The sequence below is a fragment of the Onychostoma macrolepis genome, chromosome 16 (assembly GCF_012432095.1).
Source record: "Onychostoma macrolepis isolate SWU-2019 chromosome 16, ASM1243209v1, whole genome shotgun sequence".
NCBI classification, from domain to species: Eukaryota; Metazoa; Chordata; class Actinopteri; order Cypriniformes; family Cyprinidae; genus Onychostoma; species Onychostoma macrolepis.
Window position 1 is genome coordinate 5,471,226 of NC_081170.1, and position 13,355 is coordinate 5,484,580.

The window sequence follows — 13,355 nt, forward strand, 5'->3', positions numbered from 1 at the left end:
GTTTAAGACTGTATTTGTATGCCTTTTAGAAGGACTCTTTATTGGTGCGGTCACCACATCATGGTCCAGGTTGAATATGGATTTAAAGTTCTTTTTGATGTGGGACCATAGTCCAGACTATTTTTGACTATTCCTGGTTAGGAAGAGTCTGGTGTTTGAGAGCTGTGACGTGTTTTCATTACAAGAGGCTGGTTTATTCATTTGCTATCAGCCAACTTCATCTATGGACAGTGTTTGGACATTTATGCACTACAGATAAGACTCTCACACACATCAACTTTCACATGACAAAATCCTACAATCTTACATTTCTTTGTTTGCTTGCTTGCTTTTTTTTTTTTTTTTTTTGTTCTTTTGTGTATTTTTGGCTATATGTAGCTGTATTAACCTGAACTGAATGTTTTCTATTTTGTATTTAATAAATTGATTTGAAATCCCTTTGACTACTGTACATTTTTGACAATACAGACATTAGTTATGTGGTGACTGCATCCATTTCAGATGTATAATAACTGTTTTTCCCAAAGACTTAAGTTATAGTAGCTGGAAAGTATTGATAGTGAAACAGATGTATTGTTGTTGATTAATAGTGTGCGCCCTGTGTGGACCCAGTGAGGGCTTCCTGGGGCCTAAGTGAGAGCTGCCCGTGCAGGGTCAGCACTAAGGGGCCAACGTTTTGCCAATGAGCAAATTCTCAGGGGCCCTGCGCTGGCAGCCCCCTGGGGGCCCTTAGGCTAGCCATAAGTGGGCCCGTAAAAGGCCACCACAGGTTTGTTTGCAGTTAGATTCGTACCGACTGAAACCTTTTAAAATCTTTCTTTCATATGATTTTCAATGTTGTGGAGTGAAGGTAAGTAACATTTGTTATTAATAACAACTTACATCTTCAATTAGGCCTATTTACAGTAAATTAATTTGTGAAAAACATTCCTGTTATACTTGTTTATGAGGAAGTCACTGCCGGGAAAAAATCAAAACTCCTCCTTCAAAAATAAAAATCCCACAGAGAGTCGTGATGTTTTCACTCGTCTGTACTGAGCCTCAGACGTGTCACAAAAGGTGAGTTAAGGGAACATGGTATTTCTTAAGTTTAATAACAATTTCATATACCAAAACTTCCTTATAGGAAACAGCGCAGGTGGATTTTTGCATTGTTCTTTTATGTAGGCACCTACATAAAACATTTATTTAGGCGACAAAACTTTTTTAATTCTGTTTAAAGTTTTAAAGTTGTTTTTTCCTCCTGATATTATGATATGTACTTGAAAACTGATTCTCCTGCAATAGTAATCATTTGCTGTTCTTATTATTTCATGCTGTTAACAAACAGGTTTGGCCATTGTTACCTGGAGGTTTAAGTCCATCGCTTCCATCTTCAGCATGACTCTGACAGTGTCTCGGGGTGAAGGACTTACGGTCATCACCGTCACCTCAAACCCAAAGAGCAAATGGCCCGTACTGTGTCAGATTCTGGGTTTTCTGTGCGACACTCCATCATGTTCTGTATCTCAGGGTATGAAAGGGAAGCTGAAGGATGTCCACACAGCTTTTGGAGTGAGTTTGACATTTACATTAATTCCAAAATACCTCTCTGATATTTTCAGGTCTTGTGATTTTCGCATACTTTGGATATTTTTTTGGACAGAACTTAATAAACATTCCATGTAAAATGCTTGCAATGTTTTTACGTTTCTTAATGTTGCAATTTCCAGGAGCAGGATTGGAGACCCCTGAGTTAGATTATGTTAGTACAATGTATTAAAAATATTTTTAAAACACCTATGGAGCCCCTAAAGGGACATGGTTTTGGTAAAATGGGAAAAATTATATTTCAACACTTTAGCATTCACTTGCTAATTTTTCATTAAGAAACTTTTTTTACTCCCCAAACTTTTGCGTTCACCCAAGAAACTTTGCATCATTTCCACCACTGGCTAAAAATTAAAAATAATAAAACAAGGTAAAAAAATTAAAAATAAATAAAAAAAAGTTTATTTTTATCTCAAAATGTATTTTTTTTTTTTTTTTTTTTTAAGTATTTTTTTCTCTCAATTCTAAATTTATATCACATAGTTCAGACTTTTTAGTTTATATTTTTTAGTTCATAGTTTTTTTTTTTTTTTTAGTTTTTAGTAAAAAAAAATTCTTAGAAAACATTCTGAATTGTGAGAAGTCACAATTACTTTTTTTATTTTTATGTTAAAAACCTAATGCAAGACATAACCCCACAATTCTGAGAAGAAAAGTCCAAACTACCTCACAATTGTTAGGAAAAATGTCTTGTAAGATTTGTAAGAGAAATTTGGCAATTAATTATTTTAGTTTTTTTTAAATTATTTTGTTGCATAAACAAAAAAATTGCAATTCAAAATTGTGAGGGAAAAAAGTTGTTAACTTACAACTTTTTAGTTGTAAGTTAAAAAGTCCCAATTACTTTTTCCTTTTTTTATTCCATGGCAGAAACAAGCTTCCATACTTTTGTGATGGCAAGAACATGAAGTGAGAGGGGAAAAAATGTATTTCAGTGAATTTGTAAGCAAACACAAAGTATCTTGGGGGAATATAAAACCCTTGTGAGAGATCGCAAAATTATTGAAATAATTTTTCCTCCTATCTCATATTTCTCATTATATCCACTATATGCACTATAGATGATGAGATTTGCAAAGCCTTTGCAATTTGACGTTGAGGAACATTGTTTTTAAAGTATTCCTCAATCTTGTTACGCACTCTTTCACAGATTGGAGAGCCTCTGCCCATCTTTACTTCTGAGAGACTCTGCCTCTCTACGACATCCCTTTTATGTTACAAACCTGATGTCAATTAACTTAATTGCTAGATGTTCTCCCAGCTTATTCTTTTCAAAATGTCTTGCTTTTTCAGCCCTTTGTTGCCCCCGTGCCAACTTTTTTGAGACCTGTAGCAGGCATCAAATTTAAAATGAGCTCATTTAGTGGATAAAAATTTCTCAGTTTAAACATTTGTTATCTATGTTCTATTGTGAATAAAATATTGGCTCGTGTGATTTGAAAGTCTTTTAGTTTTAATTTTATTCAAATTTTAAAAAGTCCAAACATTTCTGGAATTCAGGTTGTATTAGGCAAGGCAAGTTTATTTATATAGTACATTTCATACACAGTGATAATTCAAAGTGCTTTACATAAAAGGAAGTGAAATAGTCATTAAAAATAATAATAATTAAAAATAATAATAATCACAACAATAAAATTAAAAGTGATTTGAAAATAATTAAAAACATTTAAGAATAGAAAATGATTATACATAGTGCAATCAGTTCGGACGTAGCACAGTGCTCATTCAACAAATGCACAGCTAAACAGATGATCTTTTCTGGAAGCTGGTTCCAGCTGCAGGCGGCACAATAGCTAAAAGCGGACTCCCCTTGTTTTGTGTAAACCCTTGGTATTTCTAACTGACTTAATCCTAATGATCTGAGTGGTCTGTTATGTTTATATTCAGTGAGCATATCTCCAATGTATTTAGGTCCTAGGCCATTGAGAGATTTATAAACGAGTAAAAGTACTTTAAAATCAATCCTAAATGTAACTGGAAGCCAGTGTAAGGACCTGAGGACTGGTGTGATATGCTCAGATTTTCTGGTTCTAGTCAGAATCCTGGCAGCAGTGTTCTGGATGAGCTGCAGCTGTCTAATGGTCTTCTTTGGAAGGAGACCATTACAATAATCCACCCTGCTGGTGATAAAGGCATGAACAAGTTTCTCCAAGTCTTGACTGGAAACAAAACATCTAATTCTTGCAATGTTTTTGAGATGATAGTATGCTGATTTAGTTACTGCTTTGACATGACTACTAAAACTAAGGTCTGTCTCCAGAATCACCCCAAGATTTTTTAACTTGGTTTTTAGTTGATTGACTCCTAGAGTCAAGGTATGCATTCACCTTGAGAACTTCATCTTTGCTTCCAAATGCAATGACTTCAGTTTTCTTCTTGTTTAACTGAAGAAAGTTCTGGCACATCCAACAGTTTATTTCATCAATGCATTGGCAGAGGGAGTCAATGGGGCTGTAGTCATTTGGAGATAAGGCTAGGTAAATCTGGGTATCATCAGCATAGCTGTGATAGGCAATTTGGTTCTTTCTCATTATTTGACTTAGTGGGAGCATATTCAGGCTAAACAAGAGTGGTGCAAAAATTGAGCCTTGTGGGACTCTGTATGTTATGGACATCCACTTAGACTTATGCTCTCCTATACTCACATAATAACCTCTCCCTTCTAAGTATGACCTGAACCATTTGAGTACCATCCCAGAAAGCCAGACCCAGTTTTCCAGTCTCTCTAGAAGTATGTTATGATCAACAGTGTCAAATGCAGCCCTAAGATCTAGTAGTACCAGCACTGATATTTTGCCAGAATCAGAATTGAAGCGAATATCATTTATTATCTTAATAAGCGCGGTCTCTGTGCTATGATGTGCTCAGAAACCAGATTGAAAATTGTCCAGGTATCCATTTGAGTTTAAGTAGTTGTTCAGCTGATTAAAAACTACCTTTTCAATAATCTTACCTATGAAAGGAAGATTTGATATTGGTCTATAGTTGTTCAACATTGTGTTATCAAGATTGCGCTTTTTCAGAAGAGGCTTAACAATTGCAGTTTTCAGGAAGTTTGGAAAAGTCCCAGAAAGAAGTGAGGCATTCACCACTTCTAAGAGATCTGCTTCTAAACAGTTAAGCACACTTTTGAAAAAAGATGTGGGAAGTGTGTCAAGATAGCATGTTGACGATGTAAGGTGCTGTACTATTTCTTTCAAAATTTTGCTATCGATTGCTTCAAAAACGGACATAGTCACTTCTTTTTGAAATTGCAGTCGAATCTGAGTGACCTCTGCAAAACTAGATATGCCAATCTCCTTTCTGATATTATTGATCTTTTCAGAAAAGAAGGAAGCAAACTCATTGCATTTGCTGTCGGAGAGCATTTCACTGGGAATCTGACTTGGGGGGGTTTGTTAGTCTCTCAACAGTAGCAAAAAGATTGCGAGAGTTGTTTAAATGACTGTTTATAAGGTTTGAGAAGAAGGTCTGTCTAGCTGTGGCTAGTTCCACATTGAAACAATATGAAACATTTTGGAAACATTGTGCAAATACTTATTTATACTATTAAAAAATGTTTGCTTGTCCACACTGACAGCAAAAATTTGATTGGTTGACTTAAAATGTCATTGTACCAGCTTGGTATTTTCTTAACTATATTGTTTTCTTGTTCCATAGATTGTGCAGATGATAATTGGTGTCCTCAATATTGTTGTGGGGATTGTGTTTACAAGCCTTGGATCATGGTTTATCATGTATAGAACAGCCAATGGACCCTTTTGGATTGGTAGTGTGGTATGACAAGTCTAATTTTTATCATTTTTATGTTTATAAATTTTGTGCAGTGCCTGTCAAAAAGTATTGATATGTTCAAAATCAAAAGCATTTTTTATTATTATTATAGTTCCTTGTAGTTGGAATCATGTGTGTTCTCACAGTGAAGTTTCCCACTTCTTGTCTGGTAAGTGTCTATCAAAGGTATTTGTGTTTTTAACAGGTCTAGTTTTGCTGGTTTACTATATATTTTTATGTGTGCGTTTGTTTGTTTCACAGCTGACAACTGGGATCGTTCTGAATTTAGTCAGTGCTGGATTGGCTATCGCAGCTGTTGTACTGTATTCAGTGGACCTTGCAAATGATCATACAAATGAATACTGTGTAAGCCGCAGTTACTATTATTCACGTTATGATAGTTATGGTTATGATAATAAAACGCCTTCCCCTGAAGATAGTAGGAGAACAGAGATGTGTCTGTACTACAAGAATATCAATGAGGTAATGATTATCTTTCTTTTCTTTAGATGATGTAAAACTAGCTACAGCATATCAAATCTTCCGAACATACTTACAGTTCTAGTTCTTTTACAAAAAGCACCATAAAAAGTCATCCATATGATGTGCTTTTTTTCCAGGTTTTTTTAATAGGTTTAGGGAAAACATTAAAGGGAGCTCTTGTGTTTTATTGATTTACTGTAAATTACAGCCTTTATGGATGATTTTCCTTTTTAAATGTTGACACTCTACTCTTTACCCACCCAGATTATCTTCAGAGGACTAGATATCATGATGATAGTGCTGTCAGTCCTTCAGCTCTGTGTGACCATCAGTTTCTCTGTTTTGACTGGGAAAGCTTTGCACAAGGAGGATGAAGATGTAAAGGTACTGTATGATCAGCACTATTACAACAATCAATCAGTCAAATCCACAGTGATCGTGAGAGTTTCAGAGAGCTGCTCTGTGTGTTCATGACTGTTTGTGGTTTTGCAGTCGGTGGAGGATCCAGAACTTCACAAGCCGCTCCTGGAAGACGCCACTGCTGCTGCTGTGTGACAAGATGAACACACAAATAATCAAACTTGCTCTTTGTGCTTGTAATGCAGTGGCATTTTGTGTCTCAATACTGTAGTGAAATTATTTAAAGCACATCTCCTCCATCCGTAACACTGTTAAATTACATGTTTATTTACACTTGTTTTTTCCTTTTACAAAAGTGTCATCATTGATCTTTCTCTCTCTTCATGTAGATTAGTGGGTGTTACCTTTTATTACCTTTTTTTAATTTTGTTGTAATCTTTAGGGCTGCTTATTTAAAAATAAACGTCTGCAGTCATCAAGTCATAGCCTTGTGATGTGAAGAAGATTTGTTAATTTCATTACTTTACAGGCTGAAAAGACTTAATTTAATATATTACATAATTTAACAACGTAATTTAATATATTATTATTCTTATAGTTAAATTTAATGCAGTTGTTGAGACCCATATCAAATATTTTAAGCAGTTTAACATAAGGCTGCAACATAAAATGTGAAAAATGGGGTATGAATACTTTCATAAGACACTGTAAAATAGTGCTTTCCTATCAAAATGCTTATTATGGATGCGAGAACGCAGAAAATCGAACATGATCCAAATTTCTTTATGATGGACGAACGTTTCGGTGGCAGTGTGTAAACGTGATTTACACAACAGTAGGTCGTATTTATTTTTCAACGTGCGAAACTTTCGGACTCAGTGTGCAGAGGAGAGTGAGGGGATCGGAAAGGAGAGGAGTAGGTTAAGAAGAGCTCGTTCGTGTCCAAGGGTTTTTCTTTCAATAACTTTCTCAGGATTAAAGCCCCAGAAGCACCCACAAGCAAATATTACACTATTGTTATAGCGCAACAATCTTGTTGCAAAGGTCTTGGGAGAGCTCTTTGTCTCTACCCATCATGAGATGTTTGTAAATGCATTAACCTGGCTCAGAGGCATCATGCCCATTCAAAGTGAGGGGCACGTGCCCAACCAATAGACAATAGTGCTTCCAATAGACAAAAAATAGCCGATTAATATTTTCTATATTTAATACAATCACACCGGCGTGATTAGAATGTTCAGTGCGTCATATCATCAGCAGCTAAATTCAAATCTGCATTCACTGGCTGGCGCTGAGCCAGAGACAGACTCTTTTTACAGCACTGCACATTATAAACAATCATACACGATTCTGTTGAGCTTATGAATGCAATGACCAATATTAATAATAGGCTAAATCGTGTGCACGATTTACTAATTAGTTCCCTCCATTTGCTAAATCGTGCACACCACTTATAAATTGAGGGAACCAATTAGCAAATCCAGAGCACGATTTAAATGGAGGGAACGAAATAATAATCGTGCGCACACTTTATTACTTTTTTCTTGCATGTCATGTACGGGGCTCAGAGGTGTTCAGATGAGTCATCACTAAAATGCTGGTGTTTTCTTCACTTGCTTGCTGACTGAATACCTCTTTCTGGCGAATTCTCTCGTCAGAAACAAAGTGCAAATGTGTGTACCAATATGTAAGTAAGATATTCATTTCATAGTGTATACAGCTTCAGTGATTTTAATGGAAGTTTAATGGGAAGAAAAAAAAACGTAAGTGCTGTTGTGGCTGCTGTGTTTCACATGACGACCTGCTGTGTGTGTAGATTTAAATTGCTCATTCTAAGTTAATAAAAACATAACGGTTCATTACGTAAGATCATTATACACCTCTGAAAACATAGGTATGTATATTATATTGCATTTCTGTCAATAGATCCTAAATATTACACACTGCACCTTTAAGTAGAACTACTTAATGAATTCAGCTGCTGCTTTGCCTTCCTGCACTGATTTTTCTTAGTGTGTTCAATGCTTTTTTTCCTGTGTCATTCCACTTTCTTAAACATAACTTTTTATGGACTTTAATATTTTGATTTCTTTATCTGTGTAGATTGAGTTAATACCAATGTGTAGTCAATTCCATTGGAACTGTTTAATTTAAAAAAAAAAAAAAAAAAACAAATTTCAACGCTTTTGCGTTCACATCCTAAATGTAAAATTAAATTGTCCACTGAAAAACAAGTGTTTGTTCGCCAAACATTTGTTTTCATCCAAGAAAGGTTGCGCTCTCTAGCTTGTTTCCACCACAGGATAAAAAATGTAAAACTTTTTAATCTCACATTTTAAACCTTTTCTCTCAGTTCTAAGTTTATCTCACAATTCTGAGTTTATATCACACAATATAGACTTTTTTTTCTTAGAAAAAAGTGTGAATTGTGCAATTAAAAAGTCACAATTACTTTAAAAAAAAAATTTTTTTTTTATGTTAACTACCTAATGTAAGATATAACCCCCACAATTCTGAGAAGAAAAGTGTTTTCTTAACTTTTTTACATTTTATAATTCTTGGTGGAAATGGGCTATATACTTTTGTGATGAAAAGAATATCATCTTTTTATTAAGCAGCCTATTATTCATGAAAACCAGTATCATTGATACCAATACCACTACTGATGTCTCTATTAAATACATTTTAATAGGGTATGATTAAAAATATTGTTTTGTATATTTGGGTAGGCAGAGCCAATACATACAAAGTTCTATACTACTTGTCAAACCAACTCCTGAATATCTTTTTTCTAATCATTATAACTAACCAGATCATATTCATTAATATTAATTTATAGACAAACCTTATATTACTGTAATTGTCTAGATTGACAGTATGTTTAATCTGCCCTATATAAACTGTTTGTTTTCTTTAAAAAAAAAAAATTATAATGACAGCATATGAATCTATCAATTTGCCACTTAAAATTCAAAGTGACATTAAAGACCACAAATCCCTTCACTCTGGCTTTAAATCAGTCATAATCGGCTGCTGGGTCATTATACATGATGTTTCTCTGTTTCTGTCATTCACTTTGATAAGCAGTTTAATTGAGTGTATTGACTGAGTGCTGTCTGTCACTGCACCGTAAAATAATTATTTTCAAGATCTGTCTTTTTCACAAATCTTTTGTCAAATTAGCTTAGACAGATGTTGTTCAGATAACAGTATTTTGAATTTCTGTTTAATGGCTTAAGTTAAACCAACAAATCCTTTTTACAGTGTGATTGTGTCTTTAATAATTCCTGTGCATGACTTTAAACGCATGTCACATTGACGATAATGTTTTAATTTGAAAATTACATTTTCAAATGAAAATAGCATTTTCTTAAGTATGTCTTCACGTTACCAAAGCTCCTGATTTACATCAATGACAGCAGGTTTCACTTTAAAAGCAGTGCTGTCTCTCTTTAAACCTGACGCACATGACACAGACTTGATCTGATTTTCTCCCAGTTCTTTGTGGTCATTTATGACCAAAACAGGCATTTTGACAATTTTGTGTGTTTTTGTCCATTGAAGCACAATGTCATTGTGCCAACTTGATATATTCTTAACTGTATTGATCTCTTGTTCCATAGATTGTGCAGATGTTAATTGGTGTCCTCAATATTGCTGTAGGGATTGTGTTTACGTGCGTCGGGCTTCACTATGACATGTATAGCATAGCCCAGGGATCCTTTTGGCTCGGCAGTGTGGTAAGACTTGGGTCTCATTTTGATCCTTTTTATGTTTCTAAATCATGTAGTGCAGTGCATGTCAAAAAGTATCATTCTTTCTATATGTTCAAAATCTGTAAAAAAGTTTGGATGCACATGTTTTTATTTGTTTGCTTTTGTTTATTATAGTTCATTTTATCTGGAATCATGTGTATTCTTGCAGCTAAGTTTCCCACTTCTTCTCTGGTAAGTGTCTATCAAAGGCATTTTTTGACCGGTCTAATTTTGCAGTTTTTTCAAGTGTTTTTTTTAATTTTTTTTTTATATTCCATACACACAATTATTTTATATATATTGTTTGTCTTATAGCTGATAATGGGGATGATCCTGAATGGAGTCAATTTTGCATTGGCTGTCATAACTGTTGTGGTGTATTCAGTGGACCTTGCAAATGATCATAATGAATATAGAGGAATCTGCAATTATTATTCACCTTATGATTATGGTTATGGAACGACTTCCCCTAAAGAAAGTGAAAGAAAAGTAGTGATTATCTTTTCTTTAGATGGTGTAAAACTATAAGTACTGCATATTAAATCTTCTTCCAAACATACTCGCAGTTTAAGGAATAGTTCCTTTACAAAAAGCACCACTAAAAGTCGTGCATATGATTTGCTTCATTCCAGGTCTTCCCAATAGAGATAGGGAAAACATGAAGGGGAGCTGTTGTGTTTTATTGATTTAAATGTCTTACAGACTTTATGGATGATTTGACACTCTGCTCTTTATGCACCTGTAGATTATCTTCAGGGGACTAGAAATCATGATGATAGTGCTGTCGGTCCTTCAGATCTGTGTGACCATCAGTTTCTGTGTTTTGACTAGAGAAGTTTTGTTCAAGAAAGTTGAAGATGTAAAGGTATCATCAGCACTATTGCAACAATCAATCAGTCAAATCTGCTGTGATCGTGAGAGTTTCAGAGAGCTCTGTGTGTTCATGATTGTTTCATGGTTTTGCAGTCGGTGGAGGATCCAGAACCTCACAAGCCGCTCCTGGAAGACGCCACTGCTGCTGCTGCATGTTAGAGAGACATGAGTAACACAAAAGCATGTTGTTTTAATACTGTTGTGAAATAATTTACAGCAGATCTTCTCCATTTGTAAAACTGTAGAAATTGAATTATATGTTTAATTAGGAGCCAAGCACCAAAGGTGCATTGTATCCGTTAGTGTTCTTATTAGGGGCCACACTGAATGTGTGTAGGCACCTATTGTGTCCGTTAATATTCATCTTCTATGTAAATACAAGTATATTTATACTTGTATTTACACCTTATTGTGACTCATGACATTTTATTTCTTTCATTTTTTTGTTGAGTTAAAACATGAGCTAAGGCTGATCTGCATGACAGAAAGCACTTGTTTTGGTGCAGATAGTCCTATATAAAATAATCCGCACATAAACAGTAGGCTATACCTTGTGCGACTAGAGTAGCCTTCTTATAAATGAAAACAGGATGCATTCGAGTCCAAAATACATGACAATAGCTTCTTAACATGTTCATTGCCAAATATCTTGCTGTGTAGTAGTGCATATTTAAGCTATTTCGACCTTTTAACAACATTACCCCCTGGTTTCATAGACAAGACTTAAAGGGATACTCCACCCCAAAATGAAAATTTTGTCATTAATCACTTACCCCCATGTCGTTCCAAACCCGTAAGCACGCCTCAGATGACGCATGACGTAAACGCCATGATCTACTCACGTCGAAGCCAGCGTACACCGTAAACGGCGTTTACGTACTGCGTCATCTGAGGCGTGCTTGCGTTGTGCTCTGCTAGTGAACTCATGAACACGCTTGCAGGAAGTGTCACGGAGGAGCAGAAAAAGTTGAATAAAGTCGATATTTTGTTTTTTTTTGCGCACAAAAATTGTTCTCGTCACATCATAAAATTCAGATTGCACGTCTGATGGCAGATGGACTGCGTTGACGACATTTTCATACTTTTATGGACCTTGACAGTGCAATTTACTATGCAGTCAATGGGACGGTCACAAGCCTCCCACTTTTCATCTAAAATATCTTTAATTGTGTTCCGAAGACTAATTAAGCTTTTAAGGGTTTGGAACGACATGGGGGTAAGTGATTAATGACTAAATTTTCATTTTGGGGTGGAGTATCCTTTTAAGTCTAAAATGCATGTCTGTGCTGTTATTTAACTGAAAGAAACTTGCACTGACTGATCTGAAAATATGTCAGTGCCATTGTTTTGTCTCAAGATGCACACCAGTAATGTTTTTATCTAAAGCATGTTTATAAAAACTGCTTAAATGTTCTAATTGAACTATTGCCTATCCTGGTTTAACCTAAACCTTGTCTATGAAACTGGGCCTACATGTAGGGTGAATTCGGATAATCTGGGACACCTAAACTCCAGTGTGTTTATTTCCTGTTCTAATAAAAGTTCAACAGAACTTTTACTATAATTTTAGCATGGTTGTCATGTGACTGAAATCACATGACTTCATGGGGGTGATTCCACAGAAAGGGGCAGGGCACCTGTCAATCAAGAAGCTCCCCTGGGAAATGCGTGACAAGGTAAATTATCTGTCATAAATAAGGCAATGTTCCTAATTGTTGTCATATTATGCTTGTGATCTATTCAGGCAACAAAATATGTATTAAAGTGTTGAAAATGTGTTTTAATTTTTTTTCTTTCAAATGTTTTTTTTGTTGTCCCACATTATCAAATATAATTGAGAATGTGGGACAGCATGCTTTGGGTAATCTGGGACAGTCTTCAAATGGGGGAAATATGCATTTAGGGACTTTATAAATCTAATGACAAGGGCTAATATATGCCATAATGAGAAATGGGTGTTAATGCTGGAGGTTATAACATTAGCACAAGTTCATAGTAGCTAGCAGCTAGCTAAACAAGCTAGCTAGAGAGATGCTACAGATATGGAATCTGGGAAGCGTATTCCAATAGCATGCAAAGGTAAACCGTTAATTTCATTTCCCAAATCCCCAGTTAGTTTTAGTATATACAACGGTTCAAATCACTGAGCAGGAGAGGGATCTGCGCCCAGGCCAGTTCAAAATGTTCTGTTCACAAACGCACACACACACACACCCGACACCCCACACACACTTTAATTAACTCAATGAAATGTATTACAAAATACAATGGCACCACAGTGTCAAGAAAAGAGATGGCAACAGAAAGAGCGAGGAAGATAGAGAGGGAAATAAGAGAAATACGAAGAAGCTAAACCAATGGAATGAGAGTAGAATGAAGGGAGCTATTGTGTTTAGCATGCATAAAGTATGGTGAATATAGGCTTTTTTAGGCCTAATACATAATCCCAGATTACAAAGTGACCTGTCCCAGATTATCAAATTCCAGCAGAATTTTTTTTTTTTTTGACACAAAAAC

The 13,355-nt window shown here is 35.3% G+C and overlaps 1 protein-coding gene across 2 annotated transcripts; it reads left to right on the top strand.

Moving 5' to 3' along the window:
- The first annotated feature begins 1,023 nt into the window (after window positions 1-1,023).
- On the top strand, window positions 1,024-6,644 carry LOC131522576 (transmembrane protein 176A-like). 2 transcript variants are annotated; one of them, XM_058748166.1, is made up of 7 exons: window positions 1,024-1,059; window positions 1,331-1,554; window positions 5,254-5,370; window positions 5,480-5,536; window positions 5,629-5,850; window positions 6,115-6,234; window positions 6,343-6,644. In XM_058748166.1, exons 2-7 carry the CDS (start codon window positions 1,381-1,383, stop codon window positions 6,403-6,405), a joined length of 753 nt encoding a protein of 250 aa, XP_058604149.1. In that variant the 5' UTR covers window positions 1,024-1,059; window positions 1,331-1,380; the 3' UTR covers window positions 6,406-6,644. The 2 variants fall into 2 exon arrangements, with proteins under 2 accessions (XP_058604149.1, XP_058604150.1); XM_058748167.1 differs by having other exon boundaries at window positions 5,629-5,733.
- Window positions 6,645-13,355: the final 6,711 nt, after the last annotated feature.

Bases quoted from the DNA above. Each gene is read 5' to 3' on its own strand.
- LOC131522576 (XM_058748166.1), top strand. From the start codon at position 1,381: ATGACTCTGACAGTGTCTCGGGGTGAAGGACTTACGGTCATCACCGTC. The intron at 1,555-5,253 runs GTGAGTTTGACA...CTTGTTCCATAG, and splicing joins ATGTCCACACAGCTTTTGGA to ATTGTGCAGATGATAATTGG. The intron at 6,235-6,342 runs GTACTGTATGAT...GTGGTTTTGCAG, and splicing joins AGGAGGATGAAGATGTAAAG to TCGGTGGAGGATCCAGAACT.